The sequence below is a fragment of the Pangasianodon hypophthalmus genome, chromosome 30, assembly GCF_027358585.1.
Source record: "Pangasianodon hypophthalmus isolate fPanHyp1 chromosome 30, fPanHyp1.pri, whole genome shotgun sequence".
Lineage (NCBI taxonomy): Eukaryota > Metazoa > Chordata > Actinopteri > Siluriformes > Pangasiidae > Pangasianodon > Pangasianodon hypophthalmus.
Window position 1 is genome coordinate 1,070,966 of NC_069739.1, and position 15,160 is coordinate 1,086,125.

The 15,160-nt window shown below is 42.0% G+C and overlaps 2 protein-coding genes across 2 annotated transcripts; both read right to left on the bottom strand.

Moving 5' to 3' along the window:
* Positions 1-3,759: 3,759 nt before the first annotated feature.
* Positions 3,760-4,752, bottom strand: LOC117596527 (trace amine-associated receptor 13c-like). The gene has a single exon (XM_034301855.2). The coding sequence runs from the start codon at positions 4,750-4,752 to the stop codon at positions 3,760-3,762; it is 993 nt and encodes a 330-aa protein (XP_034157746.2).
* Positions 4,753-7,690: 2,938 nt separating this feature from the next.
* Positions 7,691-8,683, bottom strand: LOC113535597 (trace amine-associated receptor 13c-like). Its single transcript, XM_026929036.3, has one exon. The coding sequence runs from the start codon at positions 8,681-8,683 to the stop codon at positions 7,691-7,693; it is 993 nt and encodes a 330-aa protein (XP_026784837.3).
* Positions 8,684-15,160: the final 6,477 nt, after the last annotated feature.

Sequence of the window (15,160 nt, forward strand, 5' to 3'; positions counted from 1 at the left end):
ACTTGGGTTGTAACCAGACCTCAGTCCACCAAACTCTGATTCAAGGCGGGGTGCTGGGAAATGTGTGACAGGTGAAGGTGAGGTGTGTGTACAGGGATGTTTACGCATATCTACTGATGCAAGTCATTATTTAATTCTGAGGCAAAAGCATAGAGTAGAGCTGGTGGTTAGTCCCAGCCTCAACTATCCACTAATTCTTGGGACAAGTTGGCCAGGGTTTCAAGCATTAGTGTGAGAAATGTTTGTGGATGTGCTCTGCAGTACCAAGGTACGGTGTGGAATATGAACAGCATTGGATGGGGAGGTGGTGATGGGCAGTCAACATCAGCTCTGCGTCAGGGAGACATTCCAACACCTTTATTTTCTTCCTATGGAGCTAACTGAGAGACTCCTTTGCAGTAGTTTTAGATCGTTGTCCTGCTGGAAGGTCCACTCATGTGTCATCCTCATTATCCTGGTGGATGGAAACAGATTCTTTTCAAGAATTTCCTGGGAAATTGCTCCATTCATCTTCCCTTTAATAATTTGGATTCTGCCACTATCATGAGAAGAAAAACGGCAACATACCATGATGCTTCCACCTTCGTACTTCACTGTTGGTATGGTATTTCTAGGGTCATATACAGAGCCATTTCCCCTCCAAACATGGCACATTGTATTGTTGCTGAGAAGTTTGATTTTTGTCACGTTTGCCCACACTACATTCTTGCAGTAATCTACAGACTTCTCCAAATGTTCTGTAGCAAACTTCAAACACACTTCAACAACCTTTTTCATCAGTAATGGAGTCTCTTCTGGGGTGATCGTGAATGGAGATTCTGGCAGTGGAGTGCATTGCCTATTGTTTTCTCTGTGATGATTGTACCCGCTGCTTCCAGGTCTTTCTGGATTTTTTTTGAGTGGCCCTTTGCTCTTGGGCTTCTCTTCTGGCTAACATTTTGACAGCCCAGTAAGAAATATGGAACCATGGCATTCAGACTAAATAGGCCTCTTGGCTCTGGAGCAATGCACTTTCCCATCTGCCATAACGAATTTTTGCTGGAGGTGTGGGTCAATGTTGGTCATATCCTTATCTCCATAGACTCTGCTGCATCAGGGTATAAGTACTGCCTGTGTCAAGGATCTCTTTCACTTCCTTCCCACTAACTGTCAGCGGCACCTGGAGTAGGAAGGGTGTAATGAGTCTGGAGTCATGAGGCTTTGTGACGGTCACCCCGGCAAGATCTCTGGGACCTCAGCTTTAGCCTTTAGCACTCCCGTCAACAGTGTTACTATTTACATTGTGCTCATTTGTGAAGTCCATTTTTTTTTTCTTTTTAATAACACAAAGTAAAAAGATACCCCAAACGGGCCACCACTCTGTAACAACACCAAATAAACACCAAATAAGTTCAGTAGTTGTAGTGTGTTATATAAAAAGTATAGTCACCAAATATTTAAACTATGCCCTCCAAACCCACCGGGTCCAATAATCTCACTGGCAAATGCCTTCATGATCCAAAAAGTAAAAGGAAAAATAGTCCCACAAGTATTCCTCAGCAGTGATCTCCACAGGTAACCGTGACAGAAATCCACTAGTGTTTTGTCGTAAACAGCTGAGCACACTTTCCTTTGTTGTCTCCCCTCCCATTTAAAACCACTTCCATAAACAACCATGTTGGCATGTAATGACGTGGCATGACGCAGTGACCTGATTAAGACTCATGATAGCATGATAGCATAAGCACGAGACCAAACACTTGGCGAAGGCAGTATACAACAAGTAACAAGTTACATGTGGCAAATTACATTAATTCCGCACATGTATAAAATGTGACAGTATGTTGTGGTGCAACAAATATACCATCCCTCTAACCAAGAGAATGCAACTAATTTTGCTATCTTGGCTCCTTGCTGTGGATGGCAGTGGCATCATTACAATTCAATCTCAAAATCTCTAAACAATAGGCTGAGTAATTTTCTATTGCACTACTCAGGTTCCCAGATTTGTTAACTACAGCTGCAAAGATAATTCCCTTGGAGCTTCTGAAATAAAGAAAATTTTTAGAAGTGGGTTATTGGCCTGTGACTAAATCCCAATTACCATAGACAGAAATCTGTCCTTGACCCTGTGAGAGGGGGACAGTCTCTAACTCTCTGGAGACATGAGGCTTTCCTCAAAGAAGGGGTTTGTCTGGGAGCGGTTCCCCAGTAGATAGAAATAGTGACTACAGATGCCACAGAGGCACAAAAGCTGTGTGAAACCAAGAAACCAAGAGTGCCAACCACCTGGCACTGAGGGCAGTCTATCTGGCATCTACACATTTAGATCATTTATCAGATGTCCTTATCCAGAGCGACTTAGAGAAGTGGTTTGTCTCTATATCATTATGCTTGTTTACTAGGTCAGAGTCTAAGAGTACCATCAGCCTGAAAACCCTGTTGGGGAGGTTAGTATAGTATGAAAAGCACAAGACTATGATTATAGTGAAAAATACAAGATGATAAAGTTTTTAAAATAAATTATGAATGAATAGGCGGGTCTTTAGTCATGATTTGAAGACTGCCAGTGACTCCCAGGGGGAGTTCATATGACTACCTTACATTTTTTTTACATTTATGGCATTTGGCAGATGCCCTTATCCAGAGCGAACCTACCTGGGTGCTAGGACAGAAAAGAGTCTGGATGCATGTCTTTCTTGTACCTTGACAAATGGTGAGTTCAGTTGAGCCATGCTACAGGTTTGATAAGAGTGTGGAGTAGACTGGGTGTAGTAAGTGTCTTAAGGTAGAGACTGAACAAGCACCTGAGTGGCCTGAATCAAGTTAGCAATATGAGGCAAACAGCATGGTTGGTTGCCCAAGGTTGCTTGCAGTGACAGATGGTGAGATAGAGATCATAAGGTTGACATCTCCAGGGATGTATAGCAGCTCAGTCTTGCTGGGAATTAGTTTCAGCTGATGAGCTGTCATCCACGAGATGTCTGCCAGAAATGATAAGATCTGTGCAGAAATGCGAGTGCCTGAGAGGGGAACGTTGAGTGTCATCAGTATAGAAGGGGTATGAAAACCCATGTGATGATCACTGAGAATTCGAGTATAGAGGGAGAACAGAAGAGGATACCCTAAGGTTCACCAATGTACGCAAGCTCCTTCACCATGATGAGGTCTCTGTCCATCACCCTTTGAACCTTTTAGAGTGTCTTTCACTGAAAAACTGTTTTGCTACTCATTCTGAGTGCCCCATAGCTGACTTGCTAAGCAAGTGAGCAAGCTTTAACCATTATTAGCTTACCACTTTTTGTGTCTTTTAAAATGGGTCTACAGCAGAGCTTACAGGAGAAATAACATTTTTTAAAAATATTTAGAATGGTGGGACGTTATAATTTTAACAGTAAATCAAAGTAAAAGCACAAATTAATCTTTTTTAATTTTTGCAATCCTGTTTGTCTTTGGCCTATACATGTTAAATTTGCAGTATTTTGGACATGCCCCATGTTCATCAGATCTTTTTTATTTATATTTAATTTTTTATTTTGAGCTTCTGTAACAAATTACATCTGCACAAAAAATATGTTTTATTTATCGCTTTACATATAATAGTAAACCAAATAAGGTTTAATATAACATAAAATAATAACCAATAAAATAAATATTATATTGATAGTAGGAATTTGATTTGTTACAAAAGGCTAGAATATATGCAATATACTGTTAGAACTGTCACATAACATAACAGCAATATTTGGGCACATCATCAGAAGCAGTAAAAAAGGCTATTCATGAAAGAACATTTATTAATGCAGAGTCTGTTTGGAATATTTGCAGAGTTATAATTAATTTAAAACACCTCCTAAACCACGGGTAAAACAGAGCATAAATAAACGGATTAATGGTGGAATTAAGATGAACAACAACCAAAACTTTCAGTAATGTTTTTGTCTGTAGTTCAATAACATCACCTAATAAAGTGTAAATAAAATATGGAAGTAAACACACCATAAACACAGACACTAAAATACAGAGGACTTTAGCTGCTTTTCTCTCAGATTTCATTGACTGTGAGGTGATTTTCTGTGTTTTAGGCCGTGTGTGATTGTTAAGCTCTCTGATAGCAGTGGCATGTTTCTTAGCAATCACAAAAACTCGAGTATACAATATGATTATGACAGAAAGTGGAAATATAAATGAATATACAAGATCAATTACAGACCAAACCTCATTCAGAGAGAGAAAACACTCTCCAGGACACATTACAGAACTCTTGAAGGTTCCATTAAAATAATAGAATGTTATGCTATATGCCAGACACACACACCAGTTACAATAAACCACAATGCACATAGTCCTCCTCGAGATTTTGCTTGTGTAGAGAAACGGGTTTGAGAGAGCCAAATACCGATCCACAGAGATCAAAGCAATATTATAGATGGAAACAATCATGAGAAATCCACCAATTAGCCAAAAACTGATGCATAAATCTCTCCCAAAAGTCCAGCAGGACTCTACTGTCCAGATTAATATTGATGGCATCACTAAAGCACCAAAGAGAAAGTCTGATACAGCCAGAGAGAGCACCAGCATGTTGGTTGGTGTGTGAAGCTGCTTGAAGTGACAAACAGAGATGATGACGAGCATATTTCCACACACTGTTAGCAGAATCACAGCAAATCCAAACATGTACAGTGACATATAAATTGCAGGAGATACAGATCTCTCTGGACAGGAGAAATGCACACAGCGATCAGATTGGTTAAAGTCTGTCAGGTTCATGAATACAGTAGAGTTTAAAGAAACACTTCATATTGAATGCATTATACCACTGTAAAACAGTAACTGTAAAAAATCGTAATCAAATGTCTTATGATTCAAGAAGCTGTGGTGCTTTTATAGTATAGAAATTGATCACACCTCCTTAGTTTGAGTGACAGCATGATAAATACTTGTGATGTCATGCCTTGTTGGAACAGAAGGCCTACTAGTTACTGGTGAGAGAATTGAAACTGTTGTTATGCAAAATTGTGAGTAACAAATTGAATAGCAATGAATAACAACTTGAATAGCAATTCAAAGTGCTTATGTCAGTTTTCACAGGGAGTCCAGACTTTAAACATGGTTAGAAATGTACTGTATACTTTTACAGGGTAAAAATGCCAATGCCACAATATGACAAGAAAACCTAGACTGCTGATAATACATCAGTATTAAGATGCTTAACAGCCCATGCTTTGATACAAAACACAAGTACAAATTCTTATCACACACTCAAACCTTAAAAAAAAAAAAAAAACCTCACTCACTCGATGTCTGCATCAGAGCACATGGCACCGAGAGCATCACAGTGTAGCGCAATCATTTTCAGTTTGAGTCAGACTGAACAGTTTTTAACTCACTGTTAAAAGAGCTGCAGGCAACGCATCTTGGTGTGGAATCCCTGAGGACCTTGGCCTTCCATTCATTCTGGCATTCGCATGCGGGGTCTCTTTCGAAGGCCAGGTGAACCAGCTGCCTTATGTGTATGGTGTATGGACCGACAGTGGACAGTGAAGACATTCCTCAATACTGAAAATGAATTTTCACACATCACAAGAATGACTCTTATTCTGAAATGGATGGCCAGAGTATTGGTGTAAAACTACTTGATTAGGTCTCTCATTTCCAAGATCATCTGAAGGCTGAAGTTGTGTTCCACTCACACCCAATCCCACGTAAACCATTGACATTGGCAGGGCTCCAGCTGCAGGGTTAACATTAATGTTAGCTTGGACTTGCATAATGATTTTGTCCCCTCATCCCCCTACCCCCCCAACGTGTCTTTCTTCCAACTCCAAGCTGAACATCTCTTTATTTTTGTCTGTTGAATTTCCTTTAACATTAAGCCACTTTCTTATATCCATCATTGATCACCATACATTACTAGCTAATGCTAGCTCCCAAAATTTTATGTGCGGCGTGCTTAACCTTGATCTTCACGGGTCATCCTTAATCTTGTAGTTATTTGAGAGATTTGATGGTCTTCTTCTATATTTGGCTGCTAAATCACAATTAAACTATGTGCCAAAGCAGGGTTTATCTGTCTAATCTCAAATGTAAACACAAATGCAAAACACACATTTTTTTCATTTCATTAGAAAATTTACTTTGTTAGATGGAGGGTGCAACATTGCACAGGTGGGTGGGTACGGGTGGGGCGGGGGGCACAAGATGTGCCATGGGGTGGACATCGCACCCCAATGCCCCCCCCCCAGCGATGGGCCCGCCAGTACTGCACTACTGATCAGCAGGTCATAAATTCAAATCCGAGCAACACACTTGGGCCCTTGAGTAAGACTTAACCCTCAACTGCTCAGCTGTATCCTGTCTCAACTGTAAGTTGCTTTGGATAAACACATCATCCAAATGAAGTAAAGATGTAAAAATAATGTTTAAAAAAATGCAGTGTGTAAAGTTAAATTGCGCTTGTATGGGTCGATGTTCTCAATAACTAATCACTAGAGGTGTAAAGATATATTGCGGCACGATTCTTCCTGATGCAAAAATTTCACAATGTGCAGAGGGCCTAATCCTAAACCCATAAAATATATAGAGAGCACACTGAGCCCAATAACCCGACAACTGCTGTGACATTTTACCTGGCCATGAATATAATACCCATTAAAATGATATAAAACATGGGTTTTAAGCAACTGATAAAAAAATGTTTGATCCTCTTTAAGACCGTGTAGCAAAGATTCTTTTAACACTGCCATTCCTCAGGTATACAGAGAATGCTGAGAGAAGTGCAATTAAAACAAAAACAGTGAAACAGGAACAGCTTATTTAAAACAATATTTAATAAAAAATTTAAACCAGCTCTGCTTATATATTTAGTATTTAGACATATTTAAATGCTCCCTCTAGTATTTAAGTCAATCTTCACTTACCTCTGACAGACTAAAGCCACAGGCACAAGAAACCTGGCCAAGGGTGCCAAATCATTCCATCCATTTGGGACAACAGATTTATTCAGGCAGGAAGTTTTCAGCAAAACCAAGGCTAGTGGCCTCCCTCCTCATCAGTCACGCTGTTGAGGACATGGCCGGTGCTATGCCTCCTGACAACCATATCTATCGCCTCTCAGCCACTTGGAGAGTGTCTTTCACTGAAAAACTGTTTTACTACTCATTCTGACATCTGCTAAGCAAGTGAGCAAGCTTTAACCATTATTAACTTATCACTTTTTGTGTACTGTAAAATGGTTCTACAGCAGAGATTACAGGAGAAATAACATTTTTTTAAAATTCCAATATGGAATTTCGAATTGTGAGACATGTTATAATTTTAACAGTAAATCAAAGTAAAAGCACAAATTAATCTTTTTTTAATTTTTGCAATCCTGTTTGTCTTTGGCCTATACATGTTAAATTTGCAGTATTGTGGACATTCCCCATATTCATCAGATCTTTTTTATTAACTGTAATTTTTTACTTTGAGCTTCCATAACAAATCACATTTCCACAAAAATATATACATGTATTATGTATTGCTTTATATATAATAGTAAACCAAATATTGGTTTTATATAACATAATAATCGATAAAGTAGATAGATATTATATTGATAGTAGGAATTTGATGTGTTACAGAAGGCTAGAATTTTTGTAATATACTATTACAACTGTCACATAATATAATAGCAATATATCGACACAGAAGCAGTAAAAAAGGCTATTCATGAAAGAATCTTTATTAATGCAGAGTCTGTTTGGAATATTTGCAGAGTTATAATTAATTTAAAACACCTCCTAAACCACGGGTAAAACAGAGCATAAATAACCGGATTAATGGTGGAATTAAGATGAACCACAACCAAAACTTTCAGTAATGTTTCTGTCTGTAGTTCAATAATATCACCTAATAAACTGTAAATAAAATACGGAAGTAAACACACCATAAACACAGACACTAAAATGCCAAGGACTTTAGCTGCTTTTCTCTCAGATTTCATTGAGTGTGAGGTGATTTTCTGTGTTTTAGGCCGTGTGTGATTGTTAAGCTCTCTGATAGCAATGGCATGTTTCTTAGCAATCAAAAAAACACGAGTATACAATATGATTATGACAGAACAGGGAAATATAAATGAATATATAAGGTCAATAACAGACCAAACCTCATTCAGCAAGAAAAAACACTCTCCAGGACACATTACAAAACTCTTGAAGGTTCCATTAAAATAATAGAATGTTATATTGTAAGCCAGACACACACACCAGTTACAATAAACCACAATGCACATAGTCCTCCTCGAGATTTTGCTTGTGTAGAGAAAGGGGTTTGAGAGAGCCAAATACCGATCCACAGAGATCAAAGCAATATTATAGAAGGATACGATCATGAGAAAACCACCAATTAGCAAAAAACTGATGCAGAAATCTCTCCCAAGAGTCCAGCATGACTCAATTGTCCAGATTAATATTGATGGCATCACTAAAGCGCCAGAGAGAAAGTCTGACACAGCCAGAGAGAGCACGAGCATGTTGGTCGGTGTGTGAAGCTGCTTGAAGTGACAAACAGAGATGATGACGAGCATATTTCCACACACTGTTAGAAGAATCACAGCAGCTGAACACACATACAGTAAGATATAAACTTCAGAAGGTACAGATCTCTCTGGACAGGAGAAATGTACACAGCGATCAGATTGGTTAAAGTCCGTCAGGTTCATGAATACAGTAGAGTTTAAAGAAATACCTCATATATTAGATGCATTGGACCACTGTAAAACAGTAACTGTAAAAAATAATAATCAAATGTCTTATGATTCAAGCAGCTGTGGTGCTTTTATAGTATAGGAATTGATCACTCCCCCTTAGTTTGAGTGACAGCATGATAAATACTTGTGATGTCATGCCTTGTTGGAACAGAAGGCCTACTAGTTACTGGTGAGAGAATTGAAACTGTTATTATGCAAAATTGTGTGTAACAAAGCCTCAAGTGAATATCAATTCAAAGTGCTTATGGTCAGTTTTCACAGGAGATCTGGCCTTTAAACATGGTTAGAAATGTATTGTATACTTTTACAGGCTAAAAATGTCAATGCCACAATATTCAACTCAATTCAATTCAATTTTATTTGTATAGCACTTTTAACAATGGACATTGTTACAATATGACAAGAAAACCTAGACTGCTGATAATACATCAGTATTAAGATGCTTAACAACCCATGCTTTGATACAACAACACATTACAAATTCTAATCACACACTTGAACCTTAAAAAAAAAACCTCACTCACTCGATGTCTGTCAGGAAAACACCAGGTGGATTCAAGTGCGAGTTTGGTGACACTTTAATGAGATAGTGAGAAAACAAACAGACTGAGTACTGTGAGTGGAAAACTGTGGGTGCAGTGGTGGAAGGTTTCCTTGGTGGCACTCAGCTGCAACGAAGAATAAACAGTCCAGTAGTCCTGGCAAGACGACGGTAATCCACCAGAGTGGAGGGAACCGGGAAACAGAGCAATTGCGGAAACTGTAGAGAACACAGACATGAAAACAACGAATTGACAAAGACAGGACAAACACTGAGGCTTAAATAGAGCCGTAAATGAGTGGCAGCTGAAACAAATGAACTAATTAGCGGTAGTACATAAAACGGCCAGAAGAAGCCGGTGAACCCATGAACCGTGACAGTACCCCTCCTCGTAGGAGCGCCTCTCGGCGCTACCAGGAGAGCTTACCCGTCGATTGTAATCATCGATAAGGGAATGATGCAATATCCATAATGCGGTTAACCGAATAAGCACGTTCCCCATCTAGACGCGGGGTGTGTGTGTGTGTTGGGAAAGGGGGCTGGCGGATTAATAGGAGAGGTGGACTGCCACTGGGCTAAGAATTTTAGTGACAATGAATGGGCCAATGAATTTGGGAGCCAATTTACTAGATATGGAGAGAGGCTTCGACCGGTGGCGATCAGCCTGAGCCTTTGTGCACGCACCCACCCGGAGAAGCGTCTGACGAGCAGTTCTCCAGGTGCGGCGGCACTTCTGGAGGAAGGCGTGGGCAGAGGGGACCGCGACTTTGGATTCCAGGCTAGGAAAAATAGGTGGCTGGTACCCTAAGCTACACTCTAACGGAGAGAGGCCCGTGGATGACACTGGAAATGAATTATGCGCGTACTCCACCCAAGAGAGCTGTTGACTCCAAGAGGATGGGTTCTGTGAAACCAAACATCATAACACCCGCTCGAGATCTTGGTTGGCTCGCTCGGTCTGCCCGTTGCTCTGAGGATGGAAACCAGAAGAAAGACTAACACTTGCCCCCAGTAGCCGACAAAATTCTCTCCAAAATTTGGAAACAAACTGGGGACCCCTGTCAGAAACCACATCTGTCGGGAGGCCATGAATGTGAAAGACGTGGTCAATGACAGTAACCGCCGTCTCCCTGGCAGAAGGCAATTTAGGCAGGGAATAAAATGGGCCGCCTTCGAGAACTGGTCCACCATGGTCAAAACTACCATGTTACCCTGGGACGGAGGTAGGGCAGACACGAAATCTAGCGCTATGTGGGACCAGGGTCTAGAAGGGACAGACAGCGGTTGAAGGAGACCCTCCGGGGGAGGACTGGAAGTCTTACACCTAGCACAGACCGAACAGGCCAAAACAAAATCCCGAATGTCACGAGCCATCAAAGGCCACCAGAACCGTTGTTTGACCAAAAAGGTGGTACGATTAATCCCCGGATGACATGCGATCTTAGAACAGTGGCTCCAGTGGATGACGGTGGGCACCCGGAAGGAGGCGTTACCCCTTGTAAGGCTGTGCGGACCTTAGACTCAATCTCCCAAGTGATGGTGGAGACCACAAGTCTCTCAGGTAAAATAAGCTTGGGAGTGGTCTGCCAATCAGGACGATCAAAAACGCGGGACAAGGCATCGGGCTTGATGTTTTTGGAGCCCGTACGGTACGAGATGGAAAAGACGAAACGACCGAAAAAAAGAGCCCACCGAGCCTGCCTGGAGTTGAGACGTTTGGCCGACCTGATGTATCCAAGGTTCTTATGATCCGTCCAGACGATAAAAGGCACTCCCGAGCCCTCCAACCAATGACACCACTCCTCCAAGGCCAATTTAATCACCAACAGCTCTCTATTACCAATGTCACAATTCTGTTCGGCGAGGGACAGACGATGAGAAAAAAAGGCGCACGGATGCATCTTGCCATCTGCGGAGGAGTGCTGGGACAGAACCACGTCCACCCCCACCTCTGAAGTGTCGACCTCCACCACAAACTGACGCAAAGGGTCGGGGGCAATGAGAATAGGGGCCTAAACAAAGCGGCTCTTGAGGTTGGTAAACGCAGTGTGGGCTGCGCTACACCAGCTGAACGCAGTCTTGGTGGAGGTCAAGGCAGTCAGAGAGGCAGCTAGTTGGCTGATGTTGCGAATGAAATTCCGTTAAAAATTGGCGAACCCCAGAAACCTCTGCAGGGCTTTGCGGGAGTCAGGGGTCGGCCAATCCACCACAGCCTTTATCTTATCGGGATCCATGCGCACCCCCTCGGACGAAACGATGAACCCCAGAAACGGGACTGACTGTGCATGAAAAACGCATTTCTCCGCCTTGACAAAAAGCCCATTCTCGAGCAGCCGAAGGAGCACTCGCCAGACGTGCTGAACATGTTCCTGGAGAGAGGAGGAAAAAATCATTATGTCATTCAGGTAGACACATATGAACTGATCAACCATATCTCTCAGTACGTCATTCACGAGTGCCTGGAAAACCGCCGGAGCGTTGGACAGGCCAAATAGCATAACCAGGTATTCGAAATGCACCCTGGGGGTATTAAAGGTGGTTTTCCACTCATCCCCCTCCCTTATGCGAACCAGATGATAGGCGTTGCGCAGGTTCAGTTTGGTGAAAAAAGACGCCCATTGCAACCGCTTGAAAGCTGAAGACATCAGCGGCAAGGGATAAGTGTTCCTTACCGTGATGCTGTTCAGTCCCCGATAATCAATACACGGCCGCACAGAGCCATCTTTTTTCTCCACAAAAAAGAACCCTGCACCTGCGGGGAAGAGGAACAACAGATGAGTCTGAAATATATTTCTCCATGGCCTCTCTCTCTGGGACAGAAAGCGAGTAAAGCTTGCTGTTAGGCAGAGACTTACCTGGCAATAAATCTATGGCACAGTCATAGGGACGGTGCGGAGGGAGAGAAGCAGCCCGAGACTTACTGAACACTCCCTTCAGGTCCATGTACTCCTTGGGCACGTTAGACAGATCCACCGACTCCTTTTGGAAAACAGAACTAGACACAGACGAACAGGCAGACACAAGACAGTTAGCATGACAATGTTCGCTCCACTATAAGACTGTATTGGAATGCCAATCAATGTGAGGGTTATGGAGTGTAAGCCAGGGGTGACCTAAGACAACTGGAGCAAGCGGGGAGTCAGCGAGTAGGAAGCATATTTCTTCAGAGTGATTCCCCGACGTGATGAGAGTTAACGGACCAGTGGTGTGAGTGATAGTGGAGAGAGTTTGGCCATTGAGAGTGCTGACAGTAATGGGCTAGTTAAGAGTGAGGCAGGTGAAGTTGGTGAGCAAACTGAATGTCCATGAAGTTACCTTCTGCTCCAGAGTCCAAAAGGGCTTGACTGGGATGAAGAGTGCTTCCCCGTTGCAGCCGAACCGGGAGGAGAGTGGTGGAAGAGGCTTTACTCGCATACACCCCACCCGACAGTAACCTCTGACCTACCGCCGGGCAGTGGCTTTTAACGGGCAGACCGAGGCAATGTGTCCCGCCCCTCCGCAGAAGAGACACAATCCTCTTGTCTGACGTGCAGGGAACCAGGAAACAGAGCAACTGCAGAAACTGTAGAGAACACAGACATGAAAACAACGAACTGACAAAGACAGGACAAACACTGAGGCTTAAATAGAGCCGTAAATGAGTGGCAGCTCAAACAAATGAATTAATTAGCGGTAGTACATTAAACGGCCAGAAGAGTCCAGTGAACCCATGAACCGTGACGATGTCTACATCAGAGCACATGGCACAGAGAGCATCACAGCGTAGCACAAGCATTTCAGTTTGAGTCAGAGTGAACAGTTTTTACCTCCCTGTTAAAAGAGCTGTAGGAAACGTGTCTCAGTGTGGAATCCCTGAAGACCTTGGCCTTCCATTCATTCTGGCATTCGCATGCAGGGTCTCTTTCAAAGGCCAGATGAACCAGCCATGCCTAATGTGTAGGGTGCATGGACTGATAGTGGTCAGTGAAGATATTCCTCAATATTGAGAATGAAATTTTCACACATCACAAGAATGACACTTGTTCTGAAACGGATGGCCAGAGTATTGCTGTAGAACTATTTGATTAGGTCTCTCATTTCCAAGATCATCCGGAGGCTGAAATTGTGTTCCACTCACACCCAATCCCGCGTAAACCAATGACATCGGCAGGGCTCCAGCTGCAGGGTTAACATTAATGTTAGCTTGGCCTTCCGTCATGATTTTGTCCCCTCATCCCCCTACCCCCCCAACGTGTCTTTCTTCCAACTCCAAGCTGAACGTCTCTTTATTTTTGTCTGTTGAATTTCCTTTAACATTAAGCCACTTTCTTATATCCATCATTCAACACCATACATTACTAGCTAATGCTAGCTCCCAAAATTTTATGTGCGAAGTGCTTAACCTTTATCTTCGTGGGTCCTTAATCCTTAATCCTTAATCTTTTAGTTATATGAGAGATTTGATGGTCTTCTCCTATATTAGGCTGCTAAATCACAATTAAACTATGTGCCAAAGCAGGTTTTATCTGTCTAATCTCAAATGTAAACACAAATGTAAAACACACATTTTTTGTCATTTCATTAGAAAATTTATTTTGTTAGATGGAGGGTGCAACATTGCACAGGTGGGTGGGTACGGGTGGGGCGGGGTGGGACGGATGTGCCATGGGGTGGACATCGCACCCCAATGCCCCCCCCAGGGATGGGCCCGCCAGTACTGGACTACTGATCAGCAGGTCATGAATTCAAATCCGAGCAACACACTTGGGCATTTGAGTAAGACTTAACCCTCAACTGCTCAGCTGTATCCTGTCTCAACTGTAAGTTGCTTTGGATAAACGCATCATCCAAATGAGGTAAAGACATAAAAATAATGTTAAAAAAAAAAGTTAAAAAAAATGCAGTGTGTAAAGTTAAATTGCGCTTGTATGGGTCGATGGTTCTCAATGACTAATCACTAGGAGTGTAAAGATATATCGCGGCACGATGCATCGTGATGCAAAAATTTCAGCGGTGCAGAGGTCCTACTCCTAAACTCATAAAATATATAGAGAGCACACTGAGCCCAATAACCTGACAACTGCTGTGACATTTTACCTGGCCATGAATATAATACCCATTAAAATGGTATAAAACATGGGTTTTAAGCAACTGATAAAAAAAAATGTTTGATCCTCTTTAAGACCGTGTGGCAAAGATTCTTTTAACACTGCCATTCCTCAGGTATACAGAGAATGCTGAGAGAAGTGCAATTAAAACCAAAACAATGAAACAGGAACAGCTTATTTAAAACAATATTTAATAAAAAATTTAAACCAGCTCTGCTTATGTATTTAGTATTTAGACATATTTAAATACTCCCTCTAGTATTTAAGTGTAGTCCTCAACCTCCACTTACCTCTGACAGACTAAAGCCTCAGGCACAAGAAACCTGGTCAAGGGTGCCAAATCATTCCATCCATTTGGGACAACAGATTTATTCAGGCTAACAAGGTATTCCATCCATTATTGAGAGCACTAGTGGGAACCAAGACCTTGTGGCCTGTTTGTGGAATATTGTGCAATGTTGGCAGGTTAGGCATTTTCTTTATGGCTATTCATTGTTTAAATTTATTTTAAGCTTGGGGATTGGATAGTTAGCACATATGGCATTGTCTGCAATCGCACATATAAGGGGAGGTATGTGCTGCCTAGGTGTGTACTACAGGTAGAGTACCCACTCCTGTGTTGTCACCTGACTTACTGTCTGTGTCTCCGCATTGTGGTCTCGTGACCTCTTTGTTGCTTGGACTATTGGTATTGCATTGTGAATAGGTGAGGCATTGTTTGGGTTGAGCTTCCTCGTTTTTGCTGTCATAGGTAGGCCTGAAGGTGTTCAAGATCCCTTTCTGTCCATACTGTGCAATAGA